The 13,784-nt window shown below is 39.9% G+C and overlaps 1 protein-coding gene across 1 annotated transcript; it reads left to right on the top strand.

Moving 5' to 3' along the window:
• Positions 1-2,895: 2,895 nt before the first annotated feature.
• Positions 2,896-13,360, top strand: LOC124112551 (solute carrier family 22 member 6-A-like). Its single transcript, XM_046472701.2, has 11 exons — positions 2,896-3,035; positions 6,749-6,909; positions 7,113-7,285; positions 7,574-7,804; positions 8,146-8,348; positions 9,250-9,528; positions 10,278-10,412; positions 11,915-12,000; positions 12,403-12,520; positions 12,679-12,751; positions 13,006-13,360. The coding sequence occupies exons 2-11, from the start codon at positions 6,759-6,761 to the stop codon at positions 13,159-13,161; spliced, it is 1,605 nt and encodes a 534-aa protein (XP_046328657.2). The 5' UTR covers positions 2,896-3,035; positions 6,749-6,758; the 3' UTR covers positions 13,162-13,360.
• Positions 13,361-13,784: the final 424 nt, after the last annotated feature.

A 13,784-nucleotide genomic window follows, 5' to 3' on the forward strand; every position in this document is an offset into this window, starting at 1 on the left:
TAGTGAAAGTATCATCGGTGGTTATTTGAAGTCTATCGAACATTATTGCATATTTCTTCGTTCTTTCCATTGACTTTGTACTTCTATCCATCGTTCTAAGCTTGTCTGCCGCCACGAGGGTGAAATATATAAGACATTGTAAGTATACTATTCGTTTGTATTACTATCTCCTAAAACATATTCCTCCTCAAAAGGTATACATTGTACCATGTCTATACTTGGGGTACAGTGGTGTTGTTAAATGGTCAGTCAGATGATATGTATCACCGCTGTCTAATTGATAGGCATGTCCAAGAGAGTAGCGATGGTCCGGTGATCACTGCCATAGGTAACCTTGATGATTAGGTGCTCTGAGCAGTATTTGAACAGGAAAATTAGGTGGTTTCTCCCTACTGTACATGCCTGAAACCAGATAGAATTCGCCAACCAACACTGCTACTGATGCGCCTCCTGTAATAGAAAAGAAAGATATCCCCAAGATACACTTCAACTATTACCTTCTTTGATAGTGAGTGAGTGAGTATGGTTTTACGAAGCTTTTAGCAATATTACGGCGGGGGACACCAGCAATAGGCTTCACACATTACACCCATGTCGGGAATCGAACCCGGGTCTTCGGCGTGACGAGCGAACGCTTTAACCACAAGGCTATCCCACCGCCCCGTTTCTTAGGCAATAAGAAGTTTGAGTACAAAGGAGCTGGAGTCGTCATAGAGCTGGAATATTGTTGAGTGCGGCGTTAAACAAAAACAAACAAAAACAATTTTGGTTTTAATATGTAGCACATCTTGAAGGTAATATTTGAGTAAGGATAAGATTTTATGGAGGAACAACTATCAGATGTAGTTATACTGGAGTGGAGAAGCCTGTTGTGTACACAAAAGGGTAGTAAAGACATTACCGGCGAAGTCAGTAACATAAACAAAAGAGTGAAACAAGTAATATAAACAACAGGAGTATGATATATTGGGGTCTTTGATGAGTTGATGGCTTCTTCAATCCAGTATAACTACATCTGATATCAACTCTACTGTATAAACAATTCCTTCCTGTATATATACTTGTCAACCTTTCTCTGTATATCACTTGGGGGCACGGGTGGCCCAGTCGTCTAAGGCGCCGCGATTCGCTGGGCAGAGTTGCGTCCCTTGGGCACGCCAAAAACCTATGATTGTGGGTTCGAATCCCGGTTCGCCCCGATTATGTTTCTAGGTTTGTCATCACCATAACCGTGCTCGTGGGTTTCACCGAAGGGGTAAATGTCTGAGACCTGCATCACTTCGGGCTTTCCTCCCACATTAAGCTGACACACCGCGATATAACTGTAATACTGTTAAAAGCGGCGTTAAACCCAACTCACTCACACTCACTCACTGTATATCACTTGCTTGATAACGGTGTTAGAACCTACACCGAAACCTCACTCTTAATTGTAATAAAGTTGTTCATCCATAATATCTTATCCTTACTCAAATATTACCATCAAGATGTGCTACATATTAAAACCAACATTTTTTTTGTTTCTTTTTTGTTTAACGCCGCACTCAACAATATTCCACCTCTATGACGACGGTCCGGAAATAATCAAATCTGAACCAAACAATCAAGTGATTGACATCATGAGCATAGATCCACAAAATTAGCTACGATGACATGAATCATCCAAGTCAGCGGGCCTGGCCATCTGATCCCGTTAGACGCCATTTAAAAACAAACATACTCAGAATTTACGAAATATATATGAGCACAAATTTCACAATCCGAAGCGACTAGTGACACACGTAACACATTCACTATTGTGAGAGAGTGAATATGGTTTTACGCCGCCCTTAGCAATATTCCAGCAATATCACGGCGGGGGACACAAGAAATGTCACTATTATGAGATCACAAGTAAATACATAACGTCAAAGCCAGAAAATAACCAATCTCGATTATCTGCTGAAATTATGAGTGAGTGAGCGAGTATGGTTTTACGCCGCTTTTAGCAATATTCCAGTAATATCACGGCGGGGGACACCAGAAATGGGCTTCACACATTGTACCCATGTCGGGAATCGAACCCGGGTGTTCGGCGTGACGAGCGAACGCTTTAACCACTAGGCTACCCGACCGCCCCCTGAAATTATGAAAATCAAAATATATGACACCAGGTGTTCGCGAAAAGGGAACGTATGACCTACTCTGCCGATAGCACCCGCCACTCACACAATTTGCATAAAAAGAAAGTCTGTTTGTTGTCAAACGCTGCAAAAAGCAATTCCACAAAATAATCACACCAGGAGAACAGTCAGTGGTAGCGGATTTTGTAAACTGTAATGATGTGTCAAACCACAACTGTTCGTTAAAGAATCTCTAAAAAGTAAATCTGCTCTTGATAGCATATTGTGTCATCTAATGCCTAATTGCAAACTTTCTTTCGTTCTCTAAACTGTACACAACATGGTTAGAGCTGAATATATGAGATCTGAATATCTACTTATAAAACTTCATATCTAAAGGTTAGCAGTTGTGGGTGGTGCTAGTTTGTCGTTAGGGACCGACCATGTGATATTCTGGGGCTACAGTAACAGCTGAAAAACCAGATATTTATGTTTATTTAAAACTATGAACCTGAATATTTATGAAGTCTGAAAAACATTTTGGCCCATGTATTTCCTCCTCTGAAAAGCCGTGTGAACTTCGAAGCTTGCACGAACGATTCAATCAGTTTCTTTTCATGATGATTATCAAAACGACTACTGACTGTTTTTTGAATACTGGATAACAACATGGAATACAATGTCCCCTGGTATGACAGATGGTTGGTACATTGTCACATACCTTTATCGTGTGAGTAATGTGTTACTTAAGTACATCAATGTTCAAGTGTCTACGGCGGGAATGACCTTCTAACCCAGATTCTGACTGCCGTACCAGCGGAAATTTACACCTGTTTTCTCAGGACACGTTTGGGTACACGCCATGCACGCAGTGGTCTACGAAACGGCCACCACACCAGACACTGTTCCTACGACCCCAACCTCAACCGTGTGGTATGTAATATTTTCATGTCTTGATATACATATGTAACTCATGTCCAACTGATATCAATGATAATATCGCAGGCTGACCTTGAGACATTTCATATTTAGTACAACTATCTGGTGTTTGTTTGTTTTTGTTTGCTTGTTTGTTGTTTAACGCCACACTCAGAAATATTCCAGCAATATGAGGGAGGCCAGTAAAAAATCGAATCAGACAATCCAGTGATTTACATCATGAACATCGATGCACGCAATTGGGACATGATGACCAAGTTCAACCAAGTCAGCCAATAGCCTGGCTATCGCCTCTAACGACAGGAGTACATGTAGGCTGGTGGGGACCGATATTCTCACCCAGAATACATAAGAGTGAACTATTTGATGTAGTAAATATGCCAAGTACTGTTGTCGATATTTTCCACAGCATGACATCCCTGTTTTCAGTACACTTAGTCTGATGAAGCAGCATCTTTGCGCCGCTTTTATCAATATGCCAGCCACATCGCGGCTGGGGCACACCGATATTCGACCTTTGTCCTCTACTGGTACCAGGCCACCCAACCACCCAAATGATAAAGAGGAACACTGCCAAACGTTTCTTTTTATTTATTTTACCAACGAGTGTATTCCTAACATGCACGTTAACTTCACGATTGTAACGGAGAATGAAAAGTGAAAGAAAACTCGACAGTAAAAGACGACAGGGGTGTTGTACACATGAACGTTGAGATGACTTGATCAACAATGGGTCATGCCCCGGAGATTGATTTTACGTTCGTTTATACGACATACATTGTGTAGCATCTCCTAATGACAATTTGAGGGAGTCTTGTCCATTCCTCTTATGTTCACTCCTCTTGTAGCGCCTGATCCAGTTCGGCTAGTGTAGCAGGACGCCTTTGACACCGGAGTACATATTTTGCCGAAATCCCAGACGGTCTGGACACATTGCATTCTGGTGACGTTTGACTGCTTGATGTAGTCAGTTACGATACGTGCAAGGTGCGCACGAGCGTTATCGTCTTGAAAGGCAAAATTTGGACCAGCATGGTGCCTCATTAGTTGTATCGATAGAAAACCGCATAGAAAACATTACAAGAGACCATGGACGATTCCCCCAGTTTCTGACGACCTTTCACTGAAGTGGCAAACTCAACAATGACTCCTTACCGATGTGTACGGAGAAATTGCATTGTTCACGAAGAATGTTTAGGGTGTGTTCGGGCGTAAGGTTTGATTCCAAAACCAATGCAAATGCGAATGCTGATCCTTCTTCTGAAAACCGATTAAAAGATATATGTTTCATGATTCCCTAATGTTTCTGGGGAGTATGTCAGCTATAAGTATATTGAGATTATTGTTCTTCTCAACCATATTTCAAATTCCTGAGACACTAATTACTGGCACCACATTACGACGTCTTGAATACAATAGTGAATATTATTACTGCTAGTTTAGCATGACACATTTACAATAACTAATAACTTTCAAGAGTAACAGGCTGATGTTACTTTCCTATCAGGGTACGAGCACACTTAACGCAATACACAAAACTGGATCTCGCGCTTCCCTTCACCGTTCATGGTGTGTACACGTGGATTAACATAACTTTTGTCATACCTGCCATACCTAGAACAACCCCTTACGACCGTCTGAGATCAGCGTACATTATAGGTCGAGGGTGATAATTTGTGCCATGTGCGATGCGTCAGATGCCCATTGTGAAATGTAGGGGTATATGTCGTGCAATCTGATCGGTTGTGAATTTGACCCGTGAAGATCCACGGTAGAATAGGTCTTCAGCAACCCATGCTTGCTGTAAAAGGCGACTATGCTTATGTGGTAAGAGGCGACCAACGGGATCGGGTGGTCAGGTTTGCGGACTTGGTTGAAGCATTGCATCGATCCAATTTGCATGAATCGATGCTCATGATATCAATCACTGGATTGTCTGGTCCAGACTCGATTATTTACAGACCGCCGTCATATGGTTGGAATATTGCAGAGTGCGGCGTAAAACAACCAACCAACCAACCAACGGTTGTAAATTTGAATTGGATATCGGAAATCGTCTGGAACGTTCATCACAACCCCGAATAGTATTTTTGATGAGTATTGCTTTTTGTAATTCCGCTTGGCAAAACGGGTACAGTGTGAACAGTTTTTCTCCCTATAGTCATCTAACAAGGCGGGTTCAGAAATCATTGCATGATGACATCATATCATTCCGGAGTGACGTCCAAGCATTCCAACGTGATGTCATGTCTATTCCATAACTGCAGTTGTAAGCGTAAATTTGGAGCCCTACTGATAGATTTTATCTTCACGATGTCAATTCAGGTCATATAAATATTCATATAATTATATGACTAATAATATTTGTCCTGAATATAGTAGTAGCAACCCTGAAGATGCCTCCATCATTTATTGTGTGGTATAGGACCGAGGGCATTTGGTGTTTTATTACCATTATTTATAGGATGTTAGTAATAAAACGTCAGTTACAGATCGTTATTTTTTATTTTAAATATCCACAATTCCAAGATCAAAGGTCGTATTACACATTCAACAACGTATTCAATGTTGATACTTTTGTAGGATTGACAGAAATACCAGAAACAGTACATGTGTAACGGCTTAGAATCACAAGATAGATAAACGTGGCAAAAATATCACCCAATGAAAACAGTTGTGACCGCTGCCCCGGAAGTTCTGGCCTACTTCCCCAAATAGGTTTGTTTTGGAAGCCGATCAAGGAGCGTGTTTTATTTCCTCACTTTCTACGAATATTAAGAATTTCGAAATTGGCTTAGTGTGTCAAGGAAAAATGATATTCACAACACAATCGCAATCACTTTTTTCACTTAACGTGCCCTTTAAATACTTGTTCTGGTCTCAATATAAACCATATCATCACTTTAATGACACATAATTGAATACACCTTAAGGGATCGATTACACGAAAAGACATTCTTGAGACTTCGTCAACGATTCCCTTACCCCTTTATTGCTTCTTGTTTTGTTACTTGGGCTCTGTCTATACATTTTGTGATTATGGTTGTGTTCGGATCACACATATTCAGAGGGTAACTAGTTTGTGGTATAATTCAAATCTTGAAATATCCATGTTCATCGAAATTATCATGACGTCATTACAAAATGTATTCTTTTTCGTTGGCAAATATAGTTGACTATAAAGAGGTTGTAAAAGAGTGCGTGCAATAATGCAATAACCCCTTAAATATGTAGCATAAGCTTCTCATTAACAAAGAATTTATTTCATTTCGTACAGGAGCTTCCGACACGGTCGATATATACACGGGTCTCCTTGAATTGGTTTAGTTTAAGTCACACACACACACACACACACACACACACACACACACACACACACACACGGGCGCTGACGGGAGCATACGTTAGATGTAGGTCATGTGTGACACCAAGGTAACAAAACCTTATCCATATCTGGTTTTCACTAAAGTGACAAACATCTAGTACCTGCTACATTTTAGGCATTCCTGCCAAAGTCAGTTGACATGATGTTAAGTAACTCGAATGCTGACCAGAGCGTAGTAAGCAGCACGTCTCTATTTCCTTCATTCAAAGATGTTCATATCATCACAAGAATTGTGCCTAAATCGCAATTAGCAGGAAAGGTCTATGATTAAAAAACTGTTCATTTACATGTATGTAACCAACCTCGGGCATGCTTGTTTCAGAGTTTTGAACATGGCCGACGTCAAACAGGAACCCCCACGGACTATTGACAGTATCCTAGAACTACTTGGCAGTCTGGGACGCTATCAGCTGTTTCAAGCGGTTCTGCTATGTATTGGAAACTTAACAATATGTTTCCATCTCCTTAACTTCGTGTTCATAGGTATGTTTGTATCTGCAAACATCAAGATGAAAACTTACATGTGTGGCAATGCATATCAATTGAAGTAAAGCAAAACAATGATAAGAAATATATTACACAATCATAAATCAGATAATACGCTTTAAATACAAACTACATTGGCAATCTAATAAGAGAATGGTTATATTGACGCAGAGTTTACACCGCAATGCATTATTCAACAGCTCAGACCGTGAAACAACAGTGTGAAGTGACGCCGCTTTATGGCAACAACAGCAACACTAACTACGGCACCTGTGACGTGTCAGTACAAAACACCACCACCAACGTCACCTCAACACATACTTGTAGTGCCTGGACATATGATGTGCAGAAAGATCATTCCATTGTGTCGGAGGTGAGGCGTATTTTTAACTTTCTATAGAAGGTGAAATGTGAAATGGGGTTTAACGTCGCGTCCAAGATTATTGCACTTATATAGCGACGTGCATGCACGTGTATGTGTGTGTGTGTGTGTGTGTGTGTGTGTGTGTGTGTGTGTGTGAATGTATTACATATAACTGACACATACAATGTAATGCCTATTTCATAAACACTGGCATCATAAACAAGCGTCAAAGACGAAAGTCATAGGTAAGACATTCAAACATGTTATACAAGTCAAACTGTTCTGGGTTTTTTATAGTGGGATCTCGTGTGCGGGAATGTCTTCTTCGCCCGCCTCCCACAGTCTCTCTTCATCGTAGGGCAGGGGGTTGGCGCAGCAACTGTCTCGGGGATGTCAGACAAATTCGGGAGGAAACCGTTTCTGCTATTGTCACACATATTGACCGCCGGCGCCGGTCTTGCTTTAGCCTTCTCTCCGAATATCGCAGCCTTTTCTGCTCTGCGATTGGTGAATGGCATTTTTCAACAGGTAAACCTTCACCGGATAATGTTTTTCCATGTTAAAGTTGCATTAGCCGTGAAACTGCATCAGTTCAGTTTGTAATGTTTACCAACTGATGTCATGTATACATGTACAGAAATACGGCCGTTTGAACAAGGAACATTTACATTCCATCTTACAAACGTCCATTTAAAAGTTTTTTTTGAGACGTGTACCAATGATTATTTAGATAAAGCCTATGTCTATCCTTTATTCATGGCATATATATGATATACAACAATACGGAAACATTATTGTATGTAATGTTGTTATTTACTGTACATATTGTATTGCTGGTATGACTAATATCCTATTTTACGTTGTTCCAGGGCATTGTTGTGTGTACATACACCATGATCATGGAGACATTTCCAAGAAGCAAACGTATTGAAATATCCACATTCTATACCTTATCGTGGAATTTCAGCACGATACTCCTCACAGGGACGGCCTACTTGTTACGTGATATGGACTGGAGAACTCTGCAACTCTGTTTCGTGTCTGTTTCCATCAGTGTCTTTCTTCAAATCTTGTGAGTTCAGATTATTTCGTATCCCTTTTTCTGGAATGGAAAAAGGAAAGCATGAATGTGGATTACTCAAAAATGTTTTCTAACATAGGCTCATAGGTGCATCACTTTGCTAGGAACTGATCATTGGTATTGGTTTTTTCTCCCACATAACGCTGCGTTGGTATAACTGAAATTCTTCAGAAACTGATGCAGAAACAAGCATAGCTTTGTATTCACAGTTTAGGTTGTTTGATTGTTAACGGGGATATCACACCATTCTGTACCATGCGGATTTTATTGATATACCCAAAATGATTGGTAATGTGCGTCAAGTTTTTTATGTTGTGTCATCATCCGATAGTCTGTTTATAATATTTAATAAATAGATTTTGCCATCGATGACAAAAACATTTCCACTCCTACTCGTGCCTCTAAATATAAATTACATTGACAATCACTGATAAAATTCAACTTGTGCAGAAATATTATCAAAACAGATCGTTATATTTGATAATACAACATAAATTTGTTTCATCCAATGTTGAAGTATATTTCTTCCCATATGTCTACATATGTACGCAGAAATTAGACTTCAACATGTTTGTAATCGACACTGTCCCAAATGAGCAAATTGTACAATAAACTAAAAATATAGAAATTTGTAAATACCTTTGACCGAGACTCGGCAAAGACCGTAGAGTTTCTTGACTTTTTGGTTTCCAGAATAAAAATGGGACGTGTTAGAATAAGTAAACATCACATCATGATTTATAGCAATTTCATAACATCAATCAGTACCACATGCAAATATTGTATAGATCAAGATATTTCAGGAGTCAGCGTGCAGCGTCAAGGAGATGCAGACTTTACTTATATGAATTCCAAATGTGAGACAACAGAGAAACGATGTTTATTTCCATAGCTTTATGGCGGAGTCCCTGAGATGGTTGATCACGAACAAAAAGGTCAAAAGAGCAATGGCGTTGTTCAAAAGAGTGGCGAAGACGAACCGCCTTGACGTGACTGACGTTCAACTTCCAGGTATAGACATTACGCAAACACCCGTTGACCTGAGCAGCACCAAGAGTAAATACGTGGAAACGCCACCAGAGAAACAGCCCGAAGTAGTAAAATACAGCTGCCTTGACTTGGTGCGGACCAAGTTTATGTTGAAGATATGTGCTGTCGTGTGGTTCTCCTGGTGAGTGAACTGAATGTTGGGATTCACGCTGCAGGGATAGGTTTTGTTAGGGTTCCTATTTCTTAAACAGTCAATCAGTTGGTAGCTAGCTATTCATTCGTTCACTGAAAGAGGAAATATAATATATATTATATATTATATATATACTACTATAATAGCACAAAAGCGTTGATAACAAGAACCAAGTTTAAGTTATGACGATATGGTTCGATGACAGTAACCCTTCTTAAATGTGCATACTGAGACATAGGTACATAAAGTCACAAAGGAATTGCATAATTTATGTATCAATGGCATCCTAGTGTTTCGCTAATGACCTGCAACCCCGAGTGTTGTAATCGTTGCATAATTTGTACAAGTTTGCTGTTTGATTATTGTTTAACGCCAAACTGAGCAATATTCCACCGATATGAATAATCGAGTCTGGACCAGACAATCCAGTGATGGACATTATAAGCATCAATCTACGTAATGGGGACACGATGACATGCATCAAACTGTTAGGCTTGGTATTCAGCAACCCATGCTTGTCGCAAGAGGCGACTAACGGGATCGGATGGTCCACTTGCTGTCTTGGTTGATGCATGTCGTCAATTCCCAATTGGTAGATCGATGCTGGAGTGCCTGAGCCAAACTTGATTATTAACAGCCCGCCGTAACATAGCTAGGATATTGCTGAGAGCGGCGCTAAACAACAAACAAACAAATAGTATGAGAGTTTATGTAGTTACAATGTGACAATGTTGCAGGCTAGTTGACAGCTTGACGTACTTCAGCCTCTACCTGACATCCTCCTCCCTGCATGATGATCAATACCTGAACTTCTTTCTCAACTCTCTGGCTGGAGTGCCATCGGGTCCACTTTTCTGGTTTGTCGGAAGGAGGTCTGTTATGTTCTGAGTATCATATTCGATATTTAATTTAATAATGTTGTTACAGAACAAGTTGACACATCAGGTTTAAACCTTTGTTTTTTTTAGTAATGAACTTCCAACAGGTCCTCATCATACGCGGCAGTAAACCACAAATCTCTATCATCTTATGCTGTTTTACGATAAAGGTATTACGTTACAACTGACCCAACTCAGTCATCGTTTGAAACAATATGAGAGCGACATATCTATCAGTGATGACACCAGGTGGTTTGGGAAAAGGATAAGCATGTCCTGCTCCACCGGTAGAACCAACACCACATCCAGCAATAATCCTGCCTTTCAAAGACTGCCAGGTATCACGAGCAATGATCTATTTTCGTCGGGTACAATCAAAACAATGTTTCACGTGTGAAGGTACTGATTTGTCAGTAGACACCGTTGACACCGAAAACATCCTCAACATATACTGTAGTGCCAAACTGCCCTGGTGGAATAGTGGGATCGAATTCTTGTGAAAAAAACATATTTTTATTCATTTTTTTACCTTCAAATATTTGTTTCGTTTTCTGAAGGACTATCCCGTAGGTTACTTGTTATCTGTTTCATTATCAAAAGTCAAAATAATTGTGTTATTTGGCGCTATGATACATGTCCTATCAGCTTGGTCATAGCTTTCATATCATATTGGTAGTGTTCACAAAAGACGTGATGATTTTCAATATGTTAATCAAACATCATCTTCGATTATCCAGTGTATAATATCTCCTTTCTACTATCATTCATATCAATGACCAATTCGTCGATATTTTGTGTATCCACTTAAAGGACATCGTAACGTTTCCTTTTACGATAGAAACAAGTAACATTATCACTAGTATTCGTCTCAATTGGGAACTCATTGTAACATAAAATAAATATACTGCATGTTTGGTTGTTGTATAACGCCGCACTCAGCAAAATTCCAGCTATTTGACGACGGTCTGTAAATAATCGGTTCTGGAGCAGACAATCCAGTGATTGACATCATGAGCATCGACCCACGCAATTGGGATAGGATGACATGCATCAAACAAGTCAGCGAGCCTGACCTCTTTAGTCGCCTCTTACGAATAGCATTCGTTGCTGAAGACCTATTCTACCCCGAAACTTCACGATTCATATACTGCAAGTGACTCCTTGGCATTTGATTGGCTTCTGAATGGACTTCTGTTCCATTATTGACTTAAACATATTGAGGGCTCGTTCGCACGACAGGGAAGGAACTTACGAAACGAAATTAATGTTGCTAATAGGTCCCGAGTATATATAAAGACTCTGAGAAAATGTAAGACATGATATACTGGATAATCGAGGATGGACATACAGCTGTCCCAACAGTAATGCTTTGATTAAAATATAAATAATATTGATCCAGTACACATTCAGTCTTAATATTTACGTTAGTATTTTTCGTAACACCTGACTGAATTTCAAGTTTTAAACAAGACATTTCCACTGTTGTTACTTTATAGGTGGGGGAGGAGAGTTTTTTTCATGTCTTTCCACGTACTTGCCGGTGTGTGTCTTCTTTTGGCCACAACGGTCCGGGCATTTGCGGGTGAGTTTGTTGACGAATCAATGTACAGTACTGGGGGTGCATATATTTTGACTTTCAATAAATTATAATGCAAAGGAATTGACTAATAATCGCTAATATTTGTCCACACTACTCTTATCTCACGGAGCACAACGAACAACTCGTAGGTTGCCAAACGCCTTGTGTATGAAGAAGAGATCAGTATCACAAGGTGATTTCCTTGAGTAAAGATCCTGAATAGTGATACTTAACATATCGATCTGTGTGTTGGTATAGAACGATGTTATGTTAAACACTTGCTTTAGATATAGTCTGAATCGTATGGCTATGGAAAAGGTTTCATCGCATTTATGTACAAGGGTACGTTCAAGTAAGTAACATTTTAATATTTCAAATACAACTATTTAGACTTTTGACTTTCAGTTGGACAAGCAGCATCAGTAACGGCTACAGTCTTGGCCTTCGTGGGGAAAATTGGTAACAGTGCCTGTTTCAATGCTATGTTTGTGTATGCGCCCGAGATCTATCCGACAAACCTCAGGTAATTTACACATCAGGAAACAATAAAATTAATGTAAATGTTTTTGATATCCTCCATTACATACCCTCATACATGGTTGTACGTTGATATGGTCGTGTTGGGAAGCTTTACAATATTTACTGCAACACATTGACATCTATTATCACTTTGGTTGGCAGATCGGCCGGTATGGGATCTGGTTCCACAGCTGCTAGGGTTGGAGGGATGATCGCGCCTTTTATATCCATTCTTGTGAGTTATTGTATAATTACTAACATTCTTTTACTTCCAATGTTTCTAACAAAATACAACCACCATATACCTGGAATATTGCTGAGAGCGGCGTTAAACAACAAACAAACATAAACAAAATACAAATGTGCATATATGAATCCTTCAATGAAACTGCTCCTCGCAATTAGGCAAAAACACTATCCTCGTGATAGAACAGTGTGATGTCTTCATGCATTAAACCTTTAACTGAATCCTCCACTGTTTTATTCCAGGCAGAAATTGTACCCTGGGCTCCTGGAACTATTTTCGGGATAGCCTGTTTGGTAACAGCCGCGCTTAATTATATGCTTCCTGAAGCAGAGGGGCGAGAACTTCCCCAGACAATAGAGGACGTCAAGGCATGGGGTAAAGCGCCTGCAAGAGGTTAACGTCACTTCAATTAAACAAAGATGTACACGTTTGAATAATATCCCCAGATACAGCCGAGGTGCGGACATTTCTTAACCTCTTCTGAAGTTTGTATACATGAACGCTCTTCAGAGTTGCCATGTTATGCAATTACTTCTGTCCATATCCATATTCTGAAACGTGTGTAAAGACAGTCGAATAAAGATACCTAAACCATCATACATGTGTATGTGTTATATGTCTTAACGTCATATTCGTAACGCTAGGGACAGTGACTAACGTCAGACTGGTAAATAGTGGGATTTGTAACAAGTAGAAAATAGATTTTCGTTAGCCACAATAAATAATAAATTCAAATGGTTTGGAGCGACAAAATCTGACCATTCCGACTATATCACAAGCATGTTTATGAATCACTATCAAACACAAATGATACTAGGTTTTCGTGAACAGGTAAGCTTCCTGCACCACTAGTGGCACCCGATTAGTCGCCGAAACAGATTCCACTGGACGTAAAAGGCAAAATAGTGGTGACAATTATATATGGCCCATCAGTTGGTCATTTGTCATTTGGCTTTGTCACCGTCACTTCCCACCATGAGACGCACTTGTTCTACGGTTACTCAACCCAGATGTCAACAGA

This window comes from Haliotis rufescens, unplaced genomic scaffold (assembly GCF_023055435.1).
Source record: "Haliotis rufescens isolate VD_foot unplaced genomic scaffold, xgHalRufe1.0.p SCAF_1, whole genome shotgun sequence".
Taxonomy (NCBI): domain Eukaryota; kingdom Metazoa; phylum Mollusca; class Gastropoda; order Lepetellida; family Haliotidae; genus Haliotis; species Haliotis rufescens.

What these genes read in the sequence shown, in the direction of transcription:
- LOC124112551 (XM_046472701.2), top strand. Translation starts at nt 6,759, where the DNA reads ATGGCCGACGTCAAACAGGAACCCCCACGGACTATTGACAGTATCCTA. An exon ending in GCTGTCGTGTGGTTCTCCTG is followed by an intron (nt 9,529 to 10,277) that starts GTGAGTGAACTG and finishes ACAATGTTGCAG; the next exon opens with GCTAGTTGACAGCTTGACGT. An exon ending in TTCTGGTTTGTCGGAAGGAG is followed by an intron (nt 10,413 to 11,914) that starts GTCTGTTATGTT and finishes GTTACTTTATAG; the next exon opens with GTGGGGGAGGAGAGTTTTTT.